The sequence below is a fragment of the Poecilia reticulata genome, linkage group LG15 (assembly GCF_000633615.1).
Source record: "Poecilia reticulata strain Guanapo linkage group LG15, Guppy_female_1.0+MT, whole genome shotgun sequence".
In the NCBI taxonomy this organism is placed as follows: domain Eukaryota; kingdom Metazoa; phylum Chordata; class Actinopteri; order Cyprinodontiformes; family Poeciliidae; genus Poecilia; species Poecilia reticulata.
Window position 1 is genome coordinate 20,315,459 of NC_024345.1, and position 22,241 is coordinate 20,337,699.

Consider the following 22,241-nt stretch of genomic DNA (forward strand, 5'->3'; position numbering starts at 1 on the left):
TTTTTGACAGTAGGAAAAAATATCAAAAACTATTTTACGTTACATTTAGAGTGTACTTGCATAAATACTTTCTTTTGATTCACTGTCATGTTATTTTGAAAAACATGAATAAGTTAAAGAATCACCACGAAAGATTACTGTCCTTAGTGATGTAACACATTGTTTATGTATTTAGAAGAGTCTTAAAGGTCTTTAAATTCTTTTTTTAAAAAAAGCTTAAATTGTTATCCTTCTGCTTTTTAAGGTTTTACTTGGACACAAATGTACAAATCATTCAAAACTTTTAGTTATTTATGTCTAACTATTTACATACTAATTTCTTCAGTTTTTATTAAGTTATGGATGCTTAAATTCAATGTTTGCCATGTCCTACAGATGAGAACATAATCTGGAGAATTTACTTGATGAGAAATCATGGATTTTGAGAGAAATAAAAGGCAATAATGCTGATTTTTACAAGTCTACTTTTCAACAAATGTTTTCTGTGTCCCTAGTCTAAATTAATCATATTGCTGCATTATTGGACTCAAATTATTTTGATTCATCTTCTGCAAAGATATTGCCATAGCATAATGAAAGAGTATGTTACAGCTTTATACCACCATGCAGAAAAAAAATTTGCATTAGGTGTAGATATAAAAAAAAACTGTTGCTACTTTTAGTGTATAGTATAGAAAAAAAAATCTTAATGTTACATTTCCACATTTTAGTGTCCTTTTACTTTCTTTATTAGAAAATTCACATGCAACAAATTAAAAAAAACTAAATGTGGGATTTTTAAAAACATTAAACCTGTCTATCCTTTTATTTAAAGCAAATAATTCATGAGATTATGTATCATCTCCGTTAAACATCACATTGATAAACTACATCATTTAGTTTCAAATGAACAACAAAATTTATTTTTACAACGCAGGATTGTTTTATAGACATTTTGTACATTACCATATTTACATGGAAACACATTTCTCAAAGAGTTTCACAGCTCAGGGAGGCTTACTGAATATGTTCTGAAACATGTTTGGAGTTGACATAAATATAATAAGCTGACAATGTGAAGCTAACACTGCTCATTTAAAGAACGAGGAAGGGGCTTGAGATGCAAACAGGAAGAACCGTTAGTGCTGGTGAACCTTGGTGAGATGTTTGTTCAGTCGGATGAATTTTAGGCTCCAAATCATTTTAACAGGCATGAAGTGTCATCTGAACTGTGCTCCATCGCATCTGCTGCCCGATTTGCTCGACTCAAAGTATCCGTCGACAAAAGCGGCGTGTCCACCGTGGGAGAGCTCAGGGAGTTGTTAGCGGGGACCACCACTACGTAACGATCACTTCTATCATCATCATCATCATCCCTCTGCTGCCCATGAATGTCTGCTGTAACTACTGTGTTTTCTGCTGCCTCATGGCTGCAGGAAGGGGAGGAGCTTAACTCCATCTCTGCTGTGGTTATTTCCTCCCGGTCGGGGTCCTCTTCAGGAAAGCTGGTGTTAATATAAATAATATCTTCCCTGCTAGAACTCTCAGGAAGTTTTTCTGCAAGCTTTTCCAACATTTCCCGGAGTTGAGGAAACAGCGGCCTGTCCACCGGATCGGCTCTCCAGCAGCTGTACATGATCTCATACCTAGATAAGAGCAAAAGAGAAAAAAAAGGGACACACTATCAAGTTCCTGTTTTAGTGAACCACAAGCACAACTGAAAACAATCTAAATAAAACGTTAATATTGTCTGTTGTCCTGGATCCTCTAAAAAATTCTTTAATATATTGCTAGTCAGTGGGAATTATGCCAGTAAAGACATCTAAAATATACAGGAAAACTGAAGTCATAGTTGTCTATAAGTATTCTAACACACAAATAGAGCACATTTAATTTGTTGTTGAGGAGGTAAATGAAAAACACAATCAAAAGTATTCTTCCCTTTAAATAAAATGAATGAAAACTTGTGGAGCATCCTACTGAAACACTCACAGTTCGTCCAAACAGTCAGGCGGCTGCTTCAGTCTGTGGCCTTCAACAAGATAGTCATAAATCTCGTGGTTCTGGACTCCCGGGTACGGCGTCATGCCTCGCGTAGCAATTTCCCACATGGTAACACCAAATGCCCACTGCACACATTTTAAAAAGCAAAACATTATTTCTTGCTAACTGGGATCACATTATGATCTGATAAGCATTAAAAACAGCATTATGCATACAGGTCCTTCTAAAAAAATTAGCATATTGTGATAAAGTTAATTATTTTCCATAATGTATTGATAAAAATTAAACTGTCATATATTTTAGATTCATTGCACACCAACTGAAATATTTCAGGTCTTTTATTGTTTTAATACTGATGATTTTGGAATACAGCTCATAAAAACCTAAAATTAATATCTAAAAAAATTAGCAGATCATGAAAAGGTTCTCTGTACGAGCAATTAACCTCATCATCTGAATCAACAAAGTAACTCTAAACACCTGCAAAAGATTCCTGAGGCTTTTAAAAACTCCCAGCCTGGTTCATTACTCAAAACCGTAATCATGGGTAAGACTGCTGACCTGACTGCTGTCCAGAAGGTCATCATTGACACCCTCAAGCAAGAGGGTTTCTGAACAAGAAATTTCTGAACAAATAGGCTGTTCCCAGAGTGCTGTGTCAAGGTACCTCAGTGGAAAGTCTGTGGGAAGGAAAAAGTATGGCACAGCGAGAAAAGGTGACCAGACCCTGAGGAAGATTGTGGAGAAGGGTCGATTCCAGACCTTGGGGGACCTGCGGAAGCAGTGGACTGAGTCTGGAGTAGAAACATCCTGAGCCACCGTGCACAGGCGTGTGCAGGAAATGGGCTACAGGTGCCGCATTCCCCAGGTCAAGCCACTTTTGAACCAGAAACAGCGGCAGAAGCGCCTGACCTGGGCTACAGAGAAGCAGCACTGGACTGTTGCTCAGTGGTCCRAAGTAATTTTTTCGGATGAAAGCAAATTTTACATGTCATTCGCAAATCAAGGTACCAGAGTCTGGAGGAAGACTGAGGAGAAGGAAATGCCAAAAGGCCAGAAGTCCAGTGTCAAGTACCCACAGTCAGTGATGGTCTGAGGAGCCATGTCTGCTGCTGGTGTTGGTCCACTGTGTTTTATCAAGGGCAGGGTCAATGCAGCAGCTATCAGGAGGTTTTGGAGCACTTCATGCTTCCATCTGCTGAAAAGCTTTATGGAGATGAAGATTTCATTTTTCAGCACAACGTGGCACCAGGTCACAGTGCCAAAACCACTGGTATTACTGGCTGTGGTGTTACTGTGCTCAATTGGCCTGCCAACTCTCCTGACCTGAATCCCATACGGACTCTGTGGGATATTGTGAAGAGAAAGTTGAGAGACACAAAACTCTGGATGAGTTTGAGGCTGCTATCGAAGCATCCTGGGCCTCCATAACACCCCAGCAGAGCCACAGGCTGATTACCTCCATGCCACGCTGCATTGAAGCAGTCATTTCTGCAAAAGGACTCCCAACCAAGTATTGAGTGCATAACTTAAACATAATTATTTGAAAGTTGACTTTCTTGGTATTAAAACACTTTTCTTTTATTGGTCGGATGAAATATGCTAATTTTTTGAGATAGGAATTTTGGGTTTTTATGAGCTGTATGCCAAAATCATCAGTGTTAAAACAATAAAAGACCCAAAATATTTCAGTTGGTGTGCAATGAATCTAAAATATATAACAGTTTAACTTTTATCATTACATTATGGAAAATAATGAACTTTATCACAATATGCTAATTTTTTGAGAAGAACCTGTAGACTGTAAAACATGCTGACGCTTTTTGATTCAGATCTGTTGCAGAAAAATTGCAGGGAGTGGCACCTGATAATTGGACTGGCAGACCTTAGTTCCACATTGATAAGTCTTCTAAACACATTTTATTCTCTGTGAAACTAGAGTGTTATGATTTCCAAACATATCTCTAAGATCTTATCTTGTCTCATTCAAATATTGTATATCATCTCCTGTGTTGGAGGGATGAATTCATCTCAAGGCTTTATAAGAATTTGGCCCCCAGGTTACTTTCTTTGCGCTAGGTCTGATTATAATTGACAAAAGCAGTTGTTCTTTTGTCTAAATCTTTTAGTTTTTTTTTTTCTTTTTTTTTTCTTTGGGGTTTTTCTTAAATTTGACAAAATGCTAAAAGAAAAAAAAATCACGATATAATATTCTTGGCATGTGTCAGTAGTTCTTTCACCCTGACATAAAGACATAAGACAAATGACTATTCAGGCTTTCCATCAAAAGGAACTTGGAAGCTTTAACAAGCAAAACCACATTTCCACATTGAGTTAGTTCTCCATTTAGTTGCTATCTGGTGATTTTCAGGGAGCATTGTTACAGGAAAAGATCCACATTATACTTACAACATCACTCTTTACAGTAAAAACTCTGTCTGCCAGACTTTCCACTGCAATCCACTTCACAGGCATTTTGGCTATCCTGCCCTGCCTGTAGTAATCTCCGCTGTAGATCTTCTTTGATAACCCAAAGTCAGCGACACACACCGACAGGTCATCACGCAGCCTGCGAGACAAGTAAAAAATTAAGTCAAATAAACCTCTTAAGTAATGAAGATTTTTCTATGAAAGCAAATTTCACAGAAAGAAACCTACATGCAGTTACGTGCCGCCAGATCTCGATGCAGAAAATTACGACCGCTGAGATACTCCATACCCAAAGCAATGTCAACCATGAACCTCAGGAGAGTCTGAGTTGGTAAGAACTGTGCACAAAAAGATAAAACGATAGACAACAGTGTTGAAATTAAAAATGCAGTCCTCACCATAACTTGCATGTATTAAATGTTGGCTGAAATCTTACCCTGGGGCTCTCTTTCAGGCGTGAACGCAACAGAAAGCTATGAAGATCTCCATATTTCATAAATGGGAGGATGACCATCGGTTTGGGAAAATTTTCAGAGCCAACTTCCAAGGACACACCTTAGAAGGACAAGTCAACACAGAAAATGTCCAAATAAGAACAGATAAAGGCAAAGAGAGCAGTGAGATCCCACATAATTCAGTTCTCATACCGAGCAGACTGATGACGTTAGGATGGTTGAAATCTTTCATGCAAGCCGCCTCATTCAGGAACTCTTCAATTTCCCTGTGAGAGAAGCTGTCCACTGTTTGAAATGAAAAGAAGAGTTACATATTTATCCATCCTCATTTTTAAAGACAATAAATGTTGAAAGTCTTTATATAATCATAAGGTTTACGTTTCATTGTCTTCACAGCAACTTTTACAGACGTGCCATCTGAGCTTTTTAATCGTCCCTCGACAACTGAGCCAAATTCACCTGGAAAACAACAGAGCCCATTCATGAAGGCTGTACTGTGTAAGCAATGTGATATTAAATATTTTTAATTAAAGGGTCACCAGGAAGTATTCACACCTTTTGGTTTTTCTACACATTTTGCATTTCATTTCATCCTCTAGAAACTAGATGCACCTGAGCTCTATTATATGTGTCATAGCAAAGATTGTCTTACTTCCATGTTTAACTGTTTTAATGTTCATAAATTTACATAACTGTCAGAAAACATGTTTCTGTTTTGCCCCTTTTGAGTTACTTTGTGTAGTTATATTATAAAAGGAAACAAAAACAGTGATGTCGTAAAACAATTGAAGAGGTGTGAATACTTTCTGGTGGCCCTGCACATCCCTGAAACGTTTCCCCAACCTTCTCCAAGAACTTTTCCTATTGAGAGCAAGCTCCTTTGGATCATGACGTCCTGCAGTTTGACCTGGAGTTCTTCACTTATACCAAGATTCCCAACTGAACAAAAGAGGCGCAAAAAAGTGTGTTTTTACATTGTTATTGTTCTGAATACATGCAGATATAAAAAAAATAAAAAATTTTAAATAAAAAATCAATAAATTTATTGATTTCAATGAAATATTTAAGAACATACAAGTGACTGCAGCTGCATTGCGGCTGTATGATATCTGGTTTGTGTACTGTATGATCGCATGTGACTTTTCTGCACTTCCATACTCCCACCTGCAGAGGGCGACAGAAGAGGAAAAATATTTCCACTGACATCATTGGATTTTGAAAAAAACAAAAAACACACACACAAACACTTGGCAGGATTCTTCACATCTAATGGTCAGTGTAGTGAGGAAGCTATCTGGGCAGTTTATTCCTTTACGATATCGTCTGTTTTCTATCTGTGCAGCTGCCCGTGTCCTTTTCCTGAAACATAACCCTGAGTCATGGCTTCCATATAAAACACACAGCTGCACCATTATTATCAGCATACTGTGATGACTAACAGGAACTACATCCAGTTTAAAAAGATAAGCCTTAATCTATTCAATTTTTCCCATGTTCCTTCTTAAAAAAATGTTATTCAAAAATGAACTAAAATGAACTCAAACGTAACACGAATAGGTGGCAACTTCTAAATATAAGCAAACGTAGGAGTAAGCAAAGGTAGGAGATTCAGCATACCCAAAACAAGATCTGGGCGTCTTGTTCCGTACATACAGGGTCCCCAAGATAATAATCAGCAGAAGAGAGATGGCAAAAAAAAGGCCCATTATGACCGAGGCGAGGTGTGGGAGGCCTGTGTCTGGGATGGAGGTAGGGATCACTCCTGAAGCTGAAATGAGAATACAACATTGAAAATTAAGATCAAAGCTCTGAAAAAGATACATTTGATTAATTAATTTGAATATTTAATCCAAAAAAAATCTAACCAAATCAGACTTTAGTTCAACTTATTTTAAGCTCCTTTCAGAATGAGCCATTTTAGGGCTCTTGTCACTTTAAATCCAATTAAGTTGCTGCTGGCCAAGTCCCCCAACTAAACATTTACACTTGTATGTGAGCATGGCTTCAAACAGATGAACAATTATATAACTGCACACCTTCGAAAAGCAAAAGTAGAGCCTAAAGCAAAGTCAGCAAAAATGGAGCAAGTGGTTTCGACCGGTAAATCAACAACATGTTTATTCCAGCAGCCATTGTACAGCAACTTCAGTGGTAAAACCAGCTGACTAAATGTGCTGGAGCTCAGGATAGCTTGCTTGGTGACGGGCTGGGCTTCAACAGGATGGGCAGTACCTGCTGATTTGTGACATTACAAATATGTTTTTTTTAATTAGTCAATTTCCAGACACCAAAAAATATTAAACTGTCAGGGTGTTATTTTGAGTGCTTTCGGTGTTTTTAGAATTTGTGGAGACCCAAATGGAAGTACAAAAATGTGCAAAATGTGATTTTTACATAATTTTTACTTTAACCACAACACATCACAAATCTATCAATAAAAAAATTGTTGGACATTGACAAGATGAGAAAATAAAAACAGCAGAGCTGCTTACTGTCCGACGGTGGCACATCGAACCGGACTTCTGGGCTGACCATGCCGCTCCCTGCCTGCGTACGTGCAGCGACCGCCACGCGGTAGGTGGCGTTGAATTCTTTCACCGATACTAAAGTAGTGGTGTTGTCAGTGTGCACCTAAAATAAAACAAGACAGCTATAACGAAGACCTATACCACTCTTTAAAACATATCTGGAACCAAAACAATGGCTAAGTCAGCAGACAAAGCCAGGTTTTAATGGTACCATTTAAATTAAACTAAAAGTAAAAACATAATACATCATAGAAACTTTAACTTGAGGAGGTGTTTTGAAGCACTTCCAGTATGAAACCTTTTTGGAAAGTCCTGAGAAGTGTTCATGGGGGATTATTGTAAACCTCTTTTTCAAAAAGGGAAGGAAACTTATTCTCTGAAGTAGCTTGTGCTGAATGTGAAGAAGCATGTGACGGACACAGCTCTAAATTTCACAACACCGCATGGTGCCATCTGGAGGTGGTTTGCTTTGCCAAATTGCTGACGGAGGACACTGAACCCATGATAGAGAGAGAACATATTTGTGACATCTAATGGAGGAAAATGTGCAAATAAATATTCTTGCAGCATCAAACTGTCAGAAGAGGTGTTGTTTCTGAAACAAGTGTATTTACTTGCACTGTAAAAAAAGATCATAACCTTTCTTCCTCATTAAATCAGACTAAACTTTTCCTGCTTTAGGTTAGTATTACCAAAATTAGTTATAAAGGATAAATGTCAGGGCAAAGACAGAGAGACATTTTTACCACCTTATTTATTTCCACATGTTTACATCAACGGGATTTAAACAATGAATGGGTTTAGGAGTAAAATGTGTCTTTAAACTAAAGATTGCAAGAAATGGTCATTTTCTGCAATGAAGTCAGTGCTGTACTGACATGAGCGGAAACGCTACTCGGCAAGGAAGAAAACATTAGCCAAAAAGCAACATAAAAACCCAGATTACATGTAAATGCACTCAATGACACAGACTTTAATTTAAGAGGAAGCTCTTGTGGTCTGATGAAACTAAAAACAAAGTGATTGGTCTTTATGACTGTTGCTACATTTGGTGAAACTGAGGTTGGGAACATGCTGTGTGGATGTTTTGCTGCAGGAGGGACTGGTGTATTTCACAAAAAAGATGGTATCATGTTGAAAGGATATCATTTGAATATGTAGAAGAAAAACATCAGCCAGGAATTTACAGCTGGGAATTAATGGATCTTAATGGACATTTGACCATTAAGAGCCTACAATTTAAAAAAGACAGTTTTATCTTGGATGGGATCTTAAAAGAAAAAAAAACTCTGTCACTCATTATTTTCAACACTTTGTAAGTAGAAATCATTTGACAATTCACCTAAACCTGGAAAAAAGTTTTGTTTACTTAACATCCAAATGTGAGGTAATGCAGTTTATGTAAATATCAGGTTCAACCTCATCTCCCCTCTCCTATCCAAACTTCTCCACCTCAATGGTTCCCATCTAACCAGATAACTGAGGATTAAATAAGATGCAATAACGGCTGTCATACAGGATATTTAGCCCATAGATGTACACAACCTCTTGTATTCATATGTCTTTCACTTAGATGACTCAGTATCCAGTGGAGAAAAATATCCAGCGTGAAAACTGAAAAGCTGTCAACTTCCTTTGGCTCCCAACCATAGAGGAAAGACAGGAAACAGTATTGTACTACGGGGCCCTTTTACACACGAGTATGACTGCTTATGGACAAGTGTTAGACTTTGAACAATAGATGATTTAATTTTAGCTAACAGGAAGGATTATTAAGATTCTGACTCAGATTGATTTGCTTTCACTGTATGAATTAAACAAATAATGAAACTAAAACCAATCTTAAGGCTGGCCTTGGAATAATAAATTGTGGCATTTCTTAGCTTTTGTAATTATTGAGAGAAGTGGGAAAAAATACCCTAAGTTGAACTCTTGGTGACAAGTAATGAGGAAGTTTGTCCTCAATACTTGTTTCACAAGTCAGGTCAAAGTTTTCACTATGTCACACACCTTTACATGTTTGTACTTTTAGTCATCTTAAAACAATGTAAAGTCATGTAAAAAATTGTTGTTCCCTTTGTTTTCTTAAATGTTTCAGGCTCTCACATTTTTAAATATCACAGTTAATACAAATTGCAGTGTTCAAATGACGATTTTATTTATTGGGGAAAAAATATCCAAACCAGCCTGACCGTATGTGGAAAAGTAACCATAATCCTTTGCTAAATCATTAAACACCTGAGATTAAAACACACATAGATGAGTTTGATTTCACTTGCAATAACCAGATCTGATTCTAACCACATGTAGAATCTAAACAGAGCCTGTCTGACAACACGAAGTAGGATAAAACATCAAACTCACTCACATTTATTAGTGAGGAAAATGATTCAAAGCCATTACTAAGGCTTTGAGACTCCAGAAAACCAAAGTTGGAGCCATTAACCCCAAATGGAAAACAAGTGGAACAGTAGGGAAGTACTTTTTTTTTCAAACAACCCTGACAAAACAAAGAAAAAAACAGGCTTTTCTGAAGCATCAACTTTCATTGAACTTGTTCATTACTCGATGTTCCTACGAGTTTCCATGCACTTATTGGCTTAGTGGACAGATGAGCCACATGAGTTGACGTGGGAACAAAGTTGGACCTAACCAACCTTTCTCTGCTTTTTGTAGAGGACAAAACTTCAGCCTCCACAGCAAGTTCAGTGTGTATTATATGCTGCCTCCTGAGTGCTTTGAACAGGGCCTCCTTTACAGCGCTCTGCTTTCCATTTGCAGCTGTGAGATCACATCTGTGGCAATAAAGAACAGCTGCTATCGTACAAACGAGGAACAACATCTGTTCCAGAGACTGGAATCATTTGCACTTTCTCCAGACAAAATAGCTTCAGTGACTCTCATCATCTTCTTTGAAACCATCTTTATACTTTTGTGTTCAAACTTTTGAGGATGGATTCAATCTTGGATCCATTCTCAGGAAATGTATAGGGAAAGGAATTTAAAGAAAGCAAAAAGCTAAATTTATTTTACTCACCCTATCTTCATCTGTCCCGTGCTTAACGATAACTTCATAGCCTCGCAGGATGCCATTTATTTTGTCCTCTGGCGGAGGTTTCCACTTGATAACCAGCCGTGACTCATTCAGCTGCACGGTCACATTCCTGGGGTAACTTGATGGCACTGAAGGCATGACAAAAAGAAATAAAGTGGTTAAGACAGCAATAAAGCATTGTAACAAAACTATTAGACTTCTTACAGGACCGAAGCTTAGGAATAAAACAAAACAAGATCCACATTGAGCTTCCTAAAATGCGTAAATTGTTTTGAATGCAGTTTGGTATTTGGTGACTTCCAGGAATGTCCTATTAAGTCTTTCAACTACAATATTCCCTGCAGTGACTTTAGGAAGGAAATTGAAAGGAGCTCCACCCAAGTAAGAACTTTCTGTTTTGTCAGCCCCCTCCTATTTCCTGAGTGACCCATGAAGACAACAACGGATTTAGTGAATATCACATTTTTCTGAATTCACTTGTGGTAATTCTACAAGCAGTAGCTGTGTAAGTTATGAACACTCCAGTTATAAGCAGGAGGCTTACGCTGAGCACATTTGGAATGGGAAGCTGTTTAATTACACAGTGTTGTAATCCCTAAAACCCAAAGAGAAATGATGAGATGAGGCAGAAACATAACTCTGAGGGTATAGAGAGCAAATACATGAACGGTCTCAAATTATAATCAGTTTCCTTGAAGATGTGATAGATCCAAATTGAATTGCTCTCATTTTTAATCCATTTCAGCCTTGATTTGAGTCAACCTGCGAGCGAAATTTCGGATTATATTGTTCCTGAAATAATTATTTTAGTAATAGATTATTCTGGCAATCTATTAAAAAAATTGGAACATAGTACTGCCGATTTTCTGCAGAAATACATTAAGCAGATACATAAGTGAATAATTCAATTCCTTTTTGAAATAAGAAAATAAGTTTTTGTTGCCTAAAATGCAGTAACATAACATTCCTTTAATTAAAATGATCAATCAAATTTTATTTGTGCAGCACATTTCAGCAGCAAGGCATTTCAAAGTGCTTTACATCATAAACAAAACCACAAAGCCATGCAACATAGAATCAACAGTCAAAACATTACATTAAGTCAAGTAGGGCTGAAACGATTCCTCGAGTGATTCGAGTATCTCGATTATTAAAATTCCTCGAGGAAAATTGACCTGCCTCGAAGCTTCGTTAATTTATGTTTTATCATTTAGCGCACTGTGTTTCAGCCGGAACATTATTTGCATTGAGCGGAGCTCTGACTTCCGCCTCTGAGTTGTTGACGGAAGTTACGTGTTAGCGGCATAACGTCCAATCTTCAAGTTCGGCCCGCGGGGATTTTACTGATTGGTGATAATTCCGGGTTTTCACGGTTTTTGTGGGACCAATAAACATCCTTAAAATGACCGGCGCGATGCCGGGAGTTCGGCAGCCTTTCTGCTCCGGAGCTGCTGGTTGAACGGCGGGAAGAAGCTGAGGAGGATTTATACAGGTGAGCGGAGAGACTGAACACGGCGGGCGGCTGAGGGTTGATGCTTACAGGGTAAGAGCAGCTTTACGGACAAACCCCACAATAAACTTATATCATCCGGGTCTGAACAAACGGGAGGCAGAACATGGCTGGTAGATGAGTTTCTGAACGGAGGAGCCGTAAATATCCCGTATTGCTCCCCTGGTCTACAAAAAAGTAACTGGTAGGGAAGCTCAAATGTTGAAAAAATAGACTGATGTTGATATCCGATAGTAACACTGGTGTTATGGAAGATTTACCAATATTTTATTTCATAATTGTTTTTATCCGATTAATCGTAAGAAAAATCTATAGATTACTTGATTACTAAAATAATCGTTTACAACAGCCCTAAAGTCAAGGGCCATCATTAAATTCATAATTGATTATGTTTCAAAAGCAACTCTAAACAGGTGGGTTTTTAGTCGTGATTTAAAGGCACTCAGTGTTTCAGCTGTTTTACAGTTTTCTAGAAGTTTGATCCAAATTTGTGGTGCGTAGAAGCTGCAGAATGCTGCTTCTCCTCGTTTGGTTCTGGTTCTGGGGCTGAAGAGTAGAACCAGATCCAGAACCTGAGGGGTCTGGAAGGTTGATACAACAACTTAAATTCAAAACAGCAGATCTTTAATGTATTGTGGTGCTAAACCTTTCATGATTTATAAACTAACAACAGTAGTTGTTAGCATATTCTCTGAGCTCCACTGAGCCAATGTAGGGACTTTAAAACTGGTGTTATGTGCTCTATCTTCCTGGTTTTAGTGAGAACACGAGCAGCAGCGTTCTGGATCAGCTGCAGCTGTTCGATGGATTTGTTGGACAGACCTGTAAATACCCTGCTGCAGTAATCAATGCAACTAAAGATAAACGCATGGATGAGTTTCTCTAGATCTCGCTGAGACACTAGTCCTCTAATCCTGGTGATGTTCTTCAGGTGATAGAAGGGCGACTTTGTGACTGTCTTTATGTGGTTCTGAAGATTCAGGTCAGAGTCCATCACTACTCCCAGATTCCCACTTGAAGAGCTCTGGGTTTGCAGACAAACAATTTTTTATCTTAAATTCAAAACGTATATATTTTTGTGCAGGTTTGGCTTAATTACTGCTGTTATTCTGTCACTGAATAATTTTTTTTCCATTAACTAGAGATTGTATACTCTAGGCAATAATTAATTGAGTACTTAATTAGTTGACAATTATTTCAAAAACTAATTAATTATGATTAATCTGTTGTCTGTTGAATTGTTTCAGCCCCAGCTGAACTCATGACACACCTCCCTCTGTGGTGTTGTTCTGGATCCACTTGGAGAACGGAGACGCTCCCAGCTCGTTGCTACAGGAAACGCTCATGTTGTACCACGTCATAGCCTTCAGCCCGGAGACTTCACAGGGGAAAGGCGGCACTGTGACGTTATCGAGCCTGGTTATGGTCACCTCCCCTTTCCTCTGACTCATCTCTTTGACCTTGGATGGAGCAGAGATCAGGTGAGCAATCAGAAACTGCAGCAGCATTTTCTCCACGTGTGGGACTTACCCTGACGTGACAACTGGTGATAGAAGAGAAGCCGTCATGTCCAGGGATCCAGCTCAGCATCAGCTTGTTGGACTCTTTAGCCGTCACCGTAAGATTAGTCACAGGACTGGGAAAAACTAAAGCAACACCAATAAAAGTGATTAAAATCCATACAAAGAGCATCCAAAACATCCCTAAAAATCTCTGCCTTTTACCTTTGATGTTGACAGTCGCTTCTCTGGACGTAGAGACTCCCTTTGCGTTGTGAGCCTCGCAGCTGTAGTGGGTTGGCTTGTCCACACCTGCAAATGGAGGAGTAAATTCAACAAAGTTGCAGAATTCAGGTAGTATTTTCTGACAATGGTGTGAAAAACCTTGGAGTAAGAACAAACGGGAAACATTGTCTCTGCTCTCTAGATTTTGGCCAACAAGTCAAATTCTCTTGGAAGCAGACATCAGTCAGACCTTTCCAATCTGAAAGCGGCTCTACTTTTTTTTTTTTTCCTGGATGCGCAATTGTTCTCTTTCAACAGCCTCAGAGCTGCCCAGCCAGGCTAGGCTAGATTAGGACTCTGAAATAATGTCCCTTTTGTGCAGTGTTTTCCAGCATCTATGTCTCGGAAACATTGTCACAAAGTTCATCCCAGAGCAGCCTGAAAACACCGGGAAAACGACTGAAATTATGCACCTAACCTTCCTTTTGCAAAGCAGATTGATGCATCAGTGTAAATGTATCAGATATTAAATTGTTTTTGAAGGCAAGAACACCCATCTGGGCATTTTCTTCAGCCTTGAACTGTGGATCAATCTTTCACGCTAATCAATCAGTATAAAGTATCACTTAAATGTGAAGCAGAAAAAAAAATTCTACGTAGCTTTCAAATAGTTCACAACTGACAAAGTTTGCTGTGCTTTTACTCAGATGACTAAATAAAATGAATAGGAATACAGCTGTTCTGTGTCTTCGTAAATCACAGGACACTCCTTGAAGAAGACCTGCTAGATCAAAACATGCTCAGCATTTTGGAATGAGTGAGTCAAAGTTCAACCCTAAATCTCTGCACCCAGTCTGGCTGAGCTCAAGAATAGGAAGCATTTCAGTCTCTAGACGTGTAAATCTGATAAAGAGATATTTACAGCCAAAGGTGTTTCTATAAAATATCGACTCACGTGGGATGAATACAAATGAAAACAAAAAGGTATGATTTTAGTCACGTATCTATTGGAAAAAGGAAATGTATCAGGGTCATGTGTTGTCATTTCTGCTTTCACTGTACTCTAGAAGACAATCAAAACAAAAGCAATAATACACACAGAAAAACATACACATCTCTGGGTTTTTCCTCACAAGGGAACTGGGACGAGGATCAGAGTGAGCCAGAATAGCTAAACAGCGCGACGTGTAACATGCATCCAGCACCCTCTAATTTTCAGGTTTGGGTTTCCTCCAGCTCCCTGAGCAGCCTGGGATGTCGGCTGTTTTTCCATTTTCTATTCAGGGAGCGAATCCAGTCACAAGCTACACAGCCAGGTTACAACAGAGTCCATTCCCAGTGTTTTTCACTTTTGTCTGTAATAAACTTTTAGAGAATTTTAATCTCAGATAATGGGTATACTCAATTCTAACATAGTTAAAGCTGCAAAGTAAAGTAGTTCAGACTTTACTCCTTACAGTGGTAAAGCCTCCAGGTGAGAAAAGCTTCACATTCATCTGAAGGCTAAAAATGTATTTTTAAATAGGTATTTTTCCACACAGATGGATTCTGCCAATTAATTAATGCTAAATATGGAAAAGAAAACAAAAATTGCTTTCTGTAATTCATTTCATAAAACTAGAACAACCAGATCCTAAAATCACTAGATCATCTTCTTTTGGTCACGAGGCTCAGCCACACTCTTATATTCAAGGAAGTTTTCACAGTTTGACCCCAGAAACTCTCCAAATACCTGTGGGAACTGAGAAACTGCTAGAACGGACTTGTCTGATCTGTAGATCGTTGTGAAAAGCCTCCATATTTAACAACAAACGTTATGAATGACAGTGAGCCTGCACTGCAATTCTAACTTTTTGAAATCATGCAAATCGTATTTTGCAACTGTATTGACAGCACTCTAATTACATCAATAGACCAAATTTGTTTCTGATGAGAGGCCCTTAATTACTCATTATGTACAATGAGGTTGAGTTTGCAGCAAAGCTCGTTTGCCAGTGTTTGGTCCTGCACAGAGCTCGGCCTGCAGCCTGCCAGCCTCTGTGTTCTGCCTCTCTTTACCGGGCAGTGGGCCGTCCTGTGAAAGGGGCCTTTGTTCGCACATCCAACCCCCGAACAGCCAGGCCCCTTGCACATGCCGGACCAAAGCACAACTCTAAACCTTTAACCCCTCAGCTTCTGGCAATGGTGGATCTGCTTCGCCTGTAGCAAACCGCAGAGCTACAGCCTATGGATTAAATCTTATGCTTCTGATGATGTTTACTCTCAGAAGGGTCCATAAAGTCTGCATGTGTGTTGGGAAACTGAGACATGTCTGTATTCCTCTTCTTGTGTAACATTCGAGGACATTACTTTGTGTTGACAAGAGAGCAGGACACAACATCAGAGTAATGCAGATAACCGCAGCTTTTTAATGAGGCACAAGAGCAAAGCCGAGACTGAGGAGTCAACATACGGAAAGCAATCAAAAATATATGTACAGCATGAACCACAGAAGTAAAAATTATCCATATGCATTTTATCCCCAGCTGCACTGATGTCATAACAAAGGTCGTATCACATCTCATGTAGAAACCAGCAGACTATGGAAGCCAGTTTAGCCACAACAATATCCAATAACGCTGCCCTGAAACTTGTCTAAAGTGGCCCAGAAGTCACAGGCAAAGCGGTCATTTGGTTTGCTCTCTCAGCTCTGTTTTCCTTCTAGCAGATACTCTTCTGACCTTGACTGTGTCAAAGAATTCACAACTTTAAATCAGACTCAAAGAAAACTGAGGGACACACACAAAAAAAATAACATTCACTCAGTATGGTTGCTCACTTCAATTGTTATTAAATTCATTTGCTGCAGTTTGGCAATATTTCAGCTAAATTTGATAGGGTACATGTGTTTTTATTACTTTTGTTTTGCGCTCTCTTACTCTGCGCTCTCACACTTCTCGTCTTTTCATTTTTCTTGAAATGTAGCAATAAATTGTGCAGCATACACTTCAGAAACTTCTGGTTTTTTACGTCGTAATTATCATAAGTTACAGATTTCACAACTTCTGCAGGGACATAGACTAAAATGTGCTATCAGTGCTTTGTCTATGGTCGTATCTCTAAAACGGCTGTTTCAACCCACTGCTCTGTACTTCAAGCCTTCAGTCTAACTCTGCTACAACCAAATTGATCTGAGTGACTCCTCCGTATGTAATCTAGTGTTTCGCTGTTACTTGGTCATTAATTTAAACCTGGTTTATTAATGTGTCCAGAGGAAGGGTTTGAGAAATCAGGTCTAATTTCCAGCTTAATATCAGACATTAAATGTTCCTTGACCGTTTTGAAGGTAAAAATGAACTCTCAAATCAATCAGACTCTTAAAACTAGAAAATAAAGAATGACTGCAAAATTGAAAAAAAGCTGACTTAGACCTGATGATGCACATAAACTGCTTTGCTAAAGTGGCTTCCCCAAATCTAGCAAGCAGTGGCAGAAAGAAAACCATCGCTGAAACAAAGTCACAGGTCATGTGAGGGACAAAAACATCTGCTGTCAGATCAGACCAAAACCGAGATTTCTGGCTTGAATACAGAAATTGATGTGGAATGTGGTGAAAAACCAACATTCCACATCACATTGAACGCAGCATGCATTCTGTGATACATGACAGTGGCAGCATCATGCAGTGGGAATGTTTTTCTTCAGCAATAACAGGGAAGCTGGACAGAGCTGATGGGAAGAATACGTGGCAATCAGAGGTTCTTTTGATAATCAGTGCATTCAGATCGACACATATTTATGTTAGAATGGCCTAGTCCAAGTCCAGCTCGAAATTTGATTGAGAATCTATGGGAAAAAAACTGAAAATATCTGTACATAGATGGTCTCCATCCAATTCAACCAAGCTATGTTGTGAATAAAAATGGTTAAACTTTTCATTTCTAGATGTGCAAAGGTGGTAGAGAGGCCAAAATGCTTCATCTGGTTCTTCAAAGTATTTACTCAAGATAGCAGAATGCAAATGTATAGAAAAGCTTAAAACTGTGCCTGTTACACTTTTCAGACATACATATGTCGAAATATTTGAAAAGCGCAAGTCATCTTACTTGCTCTTCAGAGCTACTACTGCTGTTTTTCCATTACAAATGTGTGCAAATATTTGTCGATATTCTGCTAATGCCAAAAAACTACATTTTACAACTGCGGTGTCCATGAAATGAGAAAGAAAATTTAAATCACATGTGAATACGCTTGTTCACACAACAAGTTCCAGTTACATGACATATATTCAGAGTTCAGCCGTGGGGCTAGCGCTCATCATCTATCAGCCGTCAGAGAAGACGTTGGCGACTTATTAAGGCATTGGAGCAACAAACCCCTCTTACTTTGGAGCAAATTTCCATTTAGCAAAATTACTTCCATAATTTCAATTTGGAGAATTTTATTGTTAATGGGAATGCAGCTAGTGTTGATGTATCACTGGGTTGCCCAAATCTAGTCCTCAAGAGACATTATCCTGTAACCTTTGGATGCATCTCTTGTCCAACACATCTGAATCAAATGATCAGCAGGTGATTCAGCTCTGCAGAGGCCTGGTGACGAAACATTTAGGGATAAAGTTCTACAAGTTACGAGACTCTAAAATCCCAGTAAAATGCACTGAGAGTTGTGGTATTCCCAGGAAGATCACTAATGTATCATAGCACCCTGAGAAATGTTGGGGGGATGAAGAGAAACCAGTTAAACACAAACACCCTCAAACTGTGATGAATTACTTGGAGAAGTTTCTTGTAAAGCAACTACAGTCGCATACTTTTGATGTCTTATTAGACGTTAAAAGGACAGGCTGTCGCCAACTCCTACACGTCTCTTAAAAACGTGATAAACCTAGAAGCTGACTGACTGAGTTGGTTTCATGACACAAAGCAGGAAAACACATGCAGCAAACAAAATCGACCAGCTGCTGCATCTGAAAGCTTCCTAATTAACAAGACGCCAAAACATTAAACTCCCCTCAAGGCTCAGGTAATTTCCATGCCCTCTTCCCATTGAAAACTTTAATCTTATTTACACGTTATTGCACAAGTTTCCCATAAGCTAACCATGCACTGACGTCAAGCATGGTCTCAGGAAGCTTTCAGGAAGTGTACTATTCCAGCAATCAGCTCTTTCTCCAACGTTGCACTGGTTGAGCAGCGTTACAAAAAGCGTCAACCGCGCGTGAATGACCACTGTTAACCGCGCTGCAGAGCGACGTGCTGAGGAATCTGACTACCGTAAGCAAGGTGCAGCTGCTGAGGCAGCAGACACGAGGCAGAACAGAAACCACGGACAGGGTAGGGACTAAACGCTGCTGTCCAGAAACGTTGGATATCTATATGTGCTGATGATTGAGTTGTCTCTACACTGAGTTCCAGAAAGGGAACAATTAAAAGCTAAACCAGCTAAATATCATTAAAGGGTTTTACAGCTTGTTTTGGTTTAATTACATCGCACTCATAGAAACCAGGGTATCCTTTTAAAAAGTCATTTGGATTTGACTGGTTGGAAACCAACGACTAGAGGTTCATTAAAACATGTTTTTGTTTAATTTATATGGACGGATCAGAGCTTCTAAATAAATGCTGGATTTAAATGTTCTAATTTAAAAAAAGTCAAGAAAGGGATAAATCACAATCTGTATTTTCTGACACATTCAGAGTCACCAAGATATTCTGCTGTCATATTAAAACCTTTCATTAGATAGAATATAAGGAGAGCAGCTAGAACAGGAAGAGGCTGATCATCACACAACTCAGGGAAACATAAAGCAGACTGACTGGACTGCATGCTGATGGGGTTTACCTTCCACAGTTAAGCTGCTGGGAGACTTTTCCTCTTCTTTTCCCTCAACAGGTTTTCCATCACTGAACCAGCGGATAGAAACCGGTTCTGGAGGTCCCTTTGCCACACAGGTCAGCGTGAAATTTGCATTCCTGGTCACATTCAGGTCCTCTGGTTCGTGTACAAATCCTGGCAGACCTGCAGGGGGGGGGAAGGCGCAAAAAATGATCACACTGCAAAAACATAAAATCACAAAACATATCTTTGTGTTGATATATTTGTACACTTGAAGTAAAGTTGTGCTGGCACAGAAGCATCCGTTTTTACAATCTTATTATAACCCACCTTCCACCCCTAAAACGATGGACTGAGACCTCCTTGTCTCATTGTTGACGCTCATTGTGCAGTGGTACTCTCCAGCATCCGCTCTCTGTACCTTTTTAATGCTGTAACGCAGCACATAGTGACATATTAATCTTCCTACCCGCCTCGTAATCCATTATTTTCGTCTTTCATCTCAGAGTGCAACGTACATGACGGTGGAGATGAGAGTTGTGACTCCGTCTGTGAAGGCCTGGAGCTCGTTGATTGCCATGTGTTCGTCATTTGACAGGTCCTTGTCGTCCTTCTTCCAGACGATGGAGGGGTCCAGCCTCGCATCGGGGATGTCGACGGAGCAGTTGAACTTAGCCTGGTGGCCCTCTGACAGCTCGATGGAGTGGACGGTGGGCTTGAACTGCAGCCGCCTGAGCTGATCTTTGCTCAGGTGAACCGGAGAAACGTGGCGTGGAATGACAGCAGGCTCTGAGCTCCTGGTTGGTCTGCGGACGTTGAACTGTTGAACTGTGCACAGAGAGGGCGAGATGTTAGGATGCTCTGAACCACGTGACATTAGCAGTAGACAGGAGAAAAAAGCTGCTTTGCTGCGGTGCACATTTAATCACAAAATTTTACTGTACTAATATATTATACTTGTTTTTCTTTTACTTTCATAGTTGTTGAAAAACACTTTATTTAATTCTATAAAATGTATATTTCTATTTTCTTCTCTTATTCTTGTTCTTTTTTTATTCCCACCAGTATTTTAAACGTAGTGTATTATATACTCCCTAAATTTGATCACATTCCAGCCAGAAACATCGGCTTCATTTGGCAGCTCATGATTGTAAAGTGAAATAATAATTATAGACGGTTGTCAAATATTTTTACAAATTAAAATCTAAAGTCCTCTGAACAATTACTGGTTGGGATTGTCATAAATCCAGCAAAAAAAAAACCAAAAAAACATTCATCGTGTGAAGTCTCATCTGCAGTTTGTAACAAGCCATGTGTGGAGTGGAGAAAATGTGGAACAAGGTATTCTGATGAGATGGGATCGAATATTTACTTTTTGTCTTTCATTCAAAACACTGTGTGGCAGAAATCCAAGATTACGCATTTCCCTGAACAACATTCCTATAGTGACATACGGTGAAAGCAGCATTATGATGTGGGGATGCTGTGCTGGATATAAATGTGACAAACGGATAATCCTGACAATCTGAGGTAGTTATAAACTTTTTATAGAACAACAATCCTAAACACAGAACCAGAACTACAATGGAATGGCTTTTGTCAAAGCTTTTATGTGTTAGAGTGGCCCAGTAAAAATTCAGACTTTTAGATCCAATAAGATCACATTCACTCTACGTCCAAAATGGCTGTGCTTAAAGAACGGGTAAAATATGCAGTGTCAAACTTTTTAGATTTTTATTTGTAGAAATATGCAAATTTCCCTTCACCTTTGCAATTACACACAATGAACTAAACATAAAATCCCAATAAAGTATGTTAAAGTTTGTAGTTGTAATGTGACAAAAAGTGAAAAGCTCAAGGGCTTCACTGCTTTCCTAAGTAAATATCTATACATAGTATTTAAAGTTGTTTCAGTCTGATTTACTCATCTACTACAGCTTATGTCTTATCAGAAACTGACGTACTTTGTACCGCACTAACCTGTATAAACTGTGCCAGGCAGCCTACAAACCCAGACTAATCTAATCAATTAAGGCTTCCTGAAGGGCTTAAATGCTTTATATGCCCATTAAAATCTGAATTTAATCACACCTGAGCAGCATTATCCAGCGAAGAGTCCTGCTTTTAGCTTTAAATCAAGAGATTACCTCTATGGCTACTTCAGGGTCCATGAAGTAGCTCAGGAAAACGTATTCTCCCCCAAAGAAAAACAAACAACTTACCGCTGAGAGAGCTCCGCAGAAGACAAGCTGTGACCACCAGGCGAACAACAACAAACCAGCCAGAGTTTAACATCTTTTCCATCAGCAATATTTTGGTAGCGCGGCGGCAGCAAGCTAAGAAAAGTTATCAAATACACGCAGACCGCGTTGGTTCAGCTCCGAGAAAGGACAACATCTCCCAGAGCAGGGGGTTCAACGCTGTCTGAGTGGAGCTGTTGACTGAAGGGCTGCATAGCTGGAGAGAAAAGTTCAGAGTTTGGGACGTCACCGCAGATGTGGTCCATAAAGGCGGGACTGAGGAACCGCTGAACACAACTAAAAACAATGAAGCTACACAGACGCCATCATTTTTGTCCCTCAAAAGCTTTAGTCTTTACTTAATTTCAAGTTGAAATTTTCAACTTCAGCTCCTTTATTACTGATACACTCTGACAGTAATTAAAGCCAATAAAACTCTGCGCTCAACTGCTCCACCTGGTGGCCACTTTCAGATGGCAACCTTGTTTTTTTCCCCATA

General features: G+C 39.2%; 1 protein-coding gene across 1 annotated transcript; it reads right to left on the reverse strand.

The window, feature by feature from the left end:
- Nucleotides 1–769: 769 nt before the first annotated feature.
- On the reverse strand, nucleotides 770–22,152 carry mertka (c-mer proto-oncogene tyrosine kinase a). Its single transcript, XM_008429934.2, has 19 exons — nucleotides 21,725–22,152; nucleotides 20,021–20,330; nucleotides 19,833–19,933; nucleotides 19,509–19,685; nucleotides 13,686–13,772; nucleotides 13,492–13,607; nucleotides 13,232–13,421; nucleotides 10,434–10,579; nucleotides 7,361–7,499; nucleotides 6,486–6,636; nucleotides 5,944–6,032; nucleotides 5,712–5,807; nucleotides 5,247–5,327; nucleotides 5,061–5,153; nucleotides 4,850–4,968; nucleotides 4,642–4,751; nucleotides 4,393–4,552; nucleotides 1,972–2,108; nucleotides 770–1,625 (listed from the first exon to the last, which is right to left on the reverse strand). The coding sequence occupies exons 1-19, from the start codon at nucleotides 21,804–21,806 to the stop codon at nucleotides 1,178–1,180; spliced, it is 2,832 nt and encodes a 943-aa protein (XP_008428156.1). The 5' UTR covers nucleotides 21,807–22,152; the 3' UTR covers nucleotides 770–1,177.
- Nucleotides 22,153–22,241: the final 89 nt, after the last annotated feature.

Coding starts and splice junctions, on each gene's coding strand:
- mertka (XM_008429934.2), bottom strand. CDS start 21,806: ATGGAAAAGATGTTAAACTCTGGCTGGTTTGTTGTTGTTCGCCTGGTG. Junction 6,637..7,360: donor CGATGTGCCACCGTCGGACA/GTAAGCAGCTCT, acceptor TTCTCATTTCAG/CTTCAGGAGTGATCCCTACC. Junction 5,328..5,711: donor AGGAAAAGTTCTTGGAGAAG/GTTGGGGAAACG, acceptor GTTGTTTTCCAG/GTGAATTTGGCTCAGTTGTC.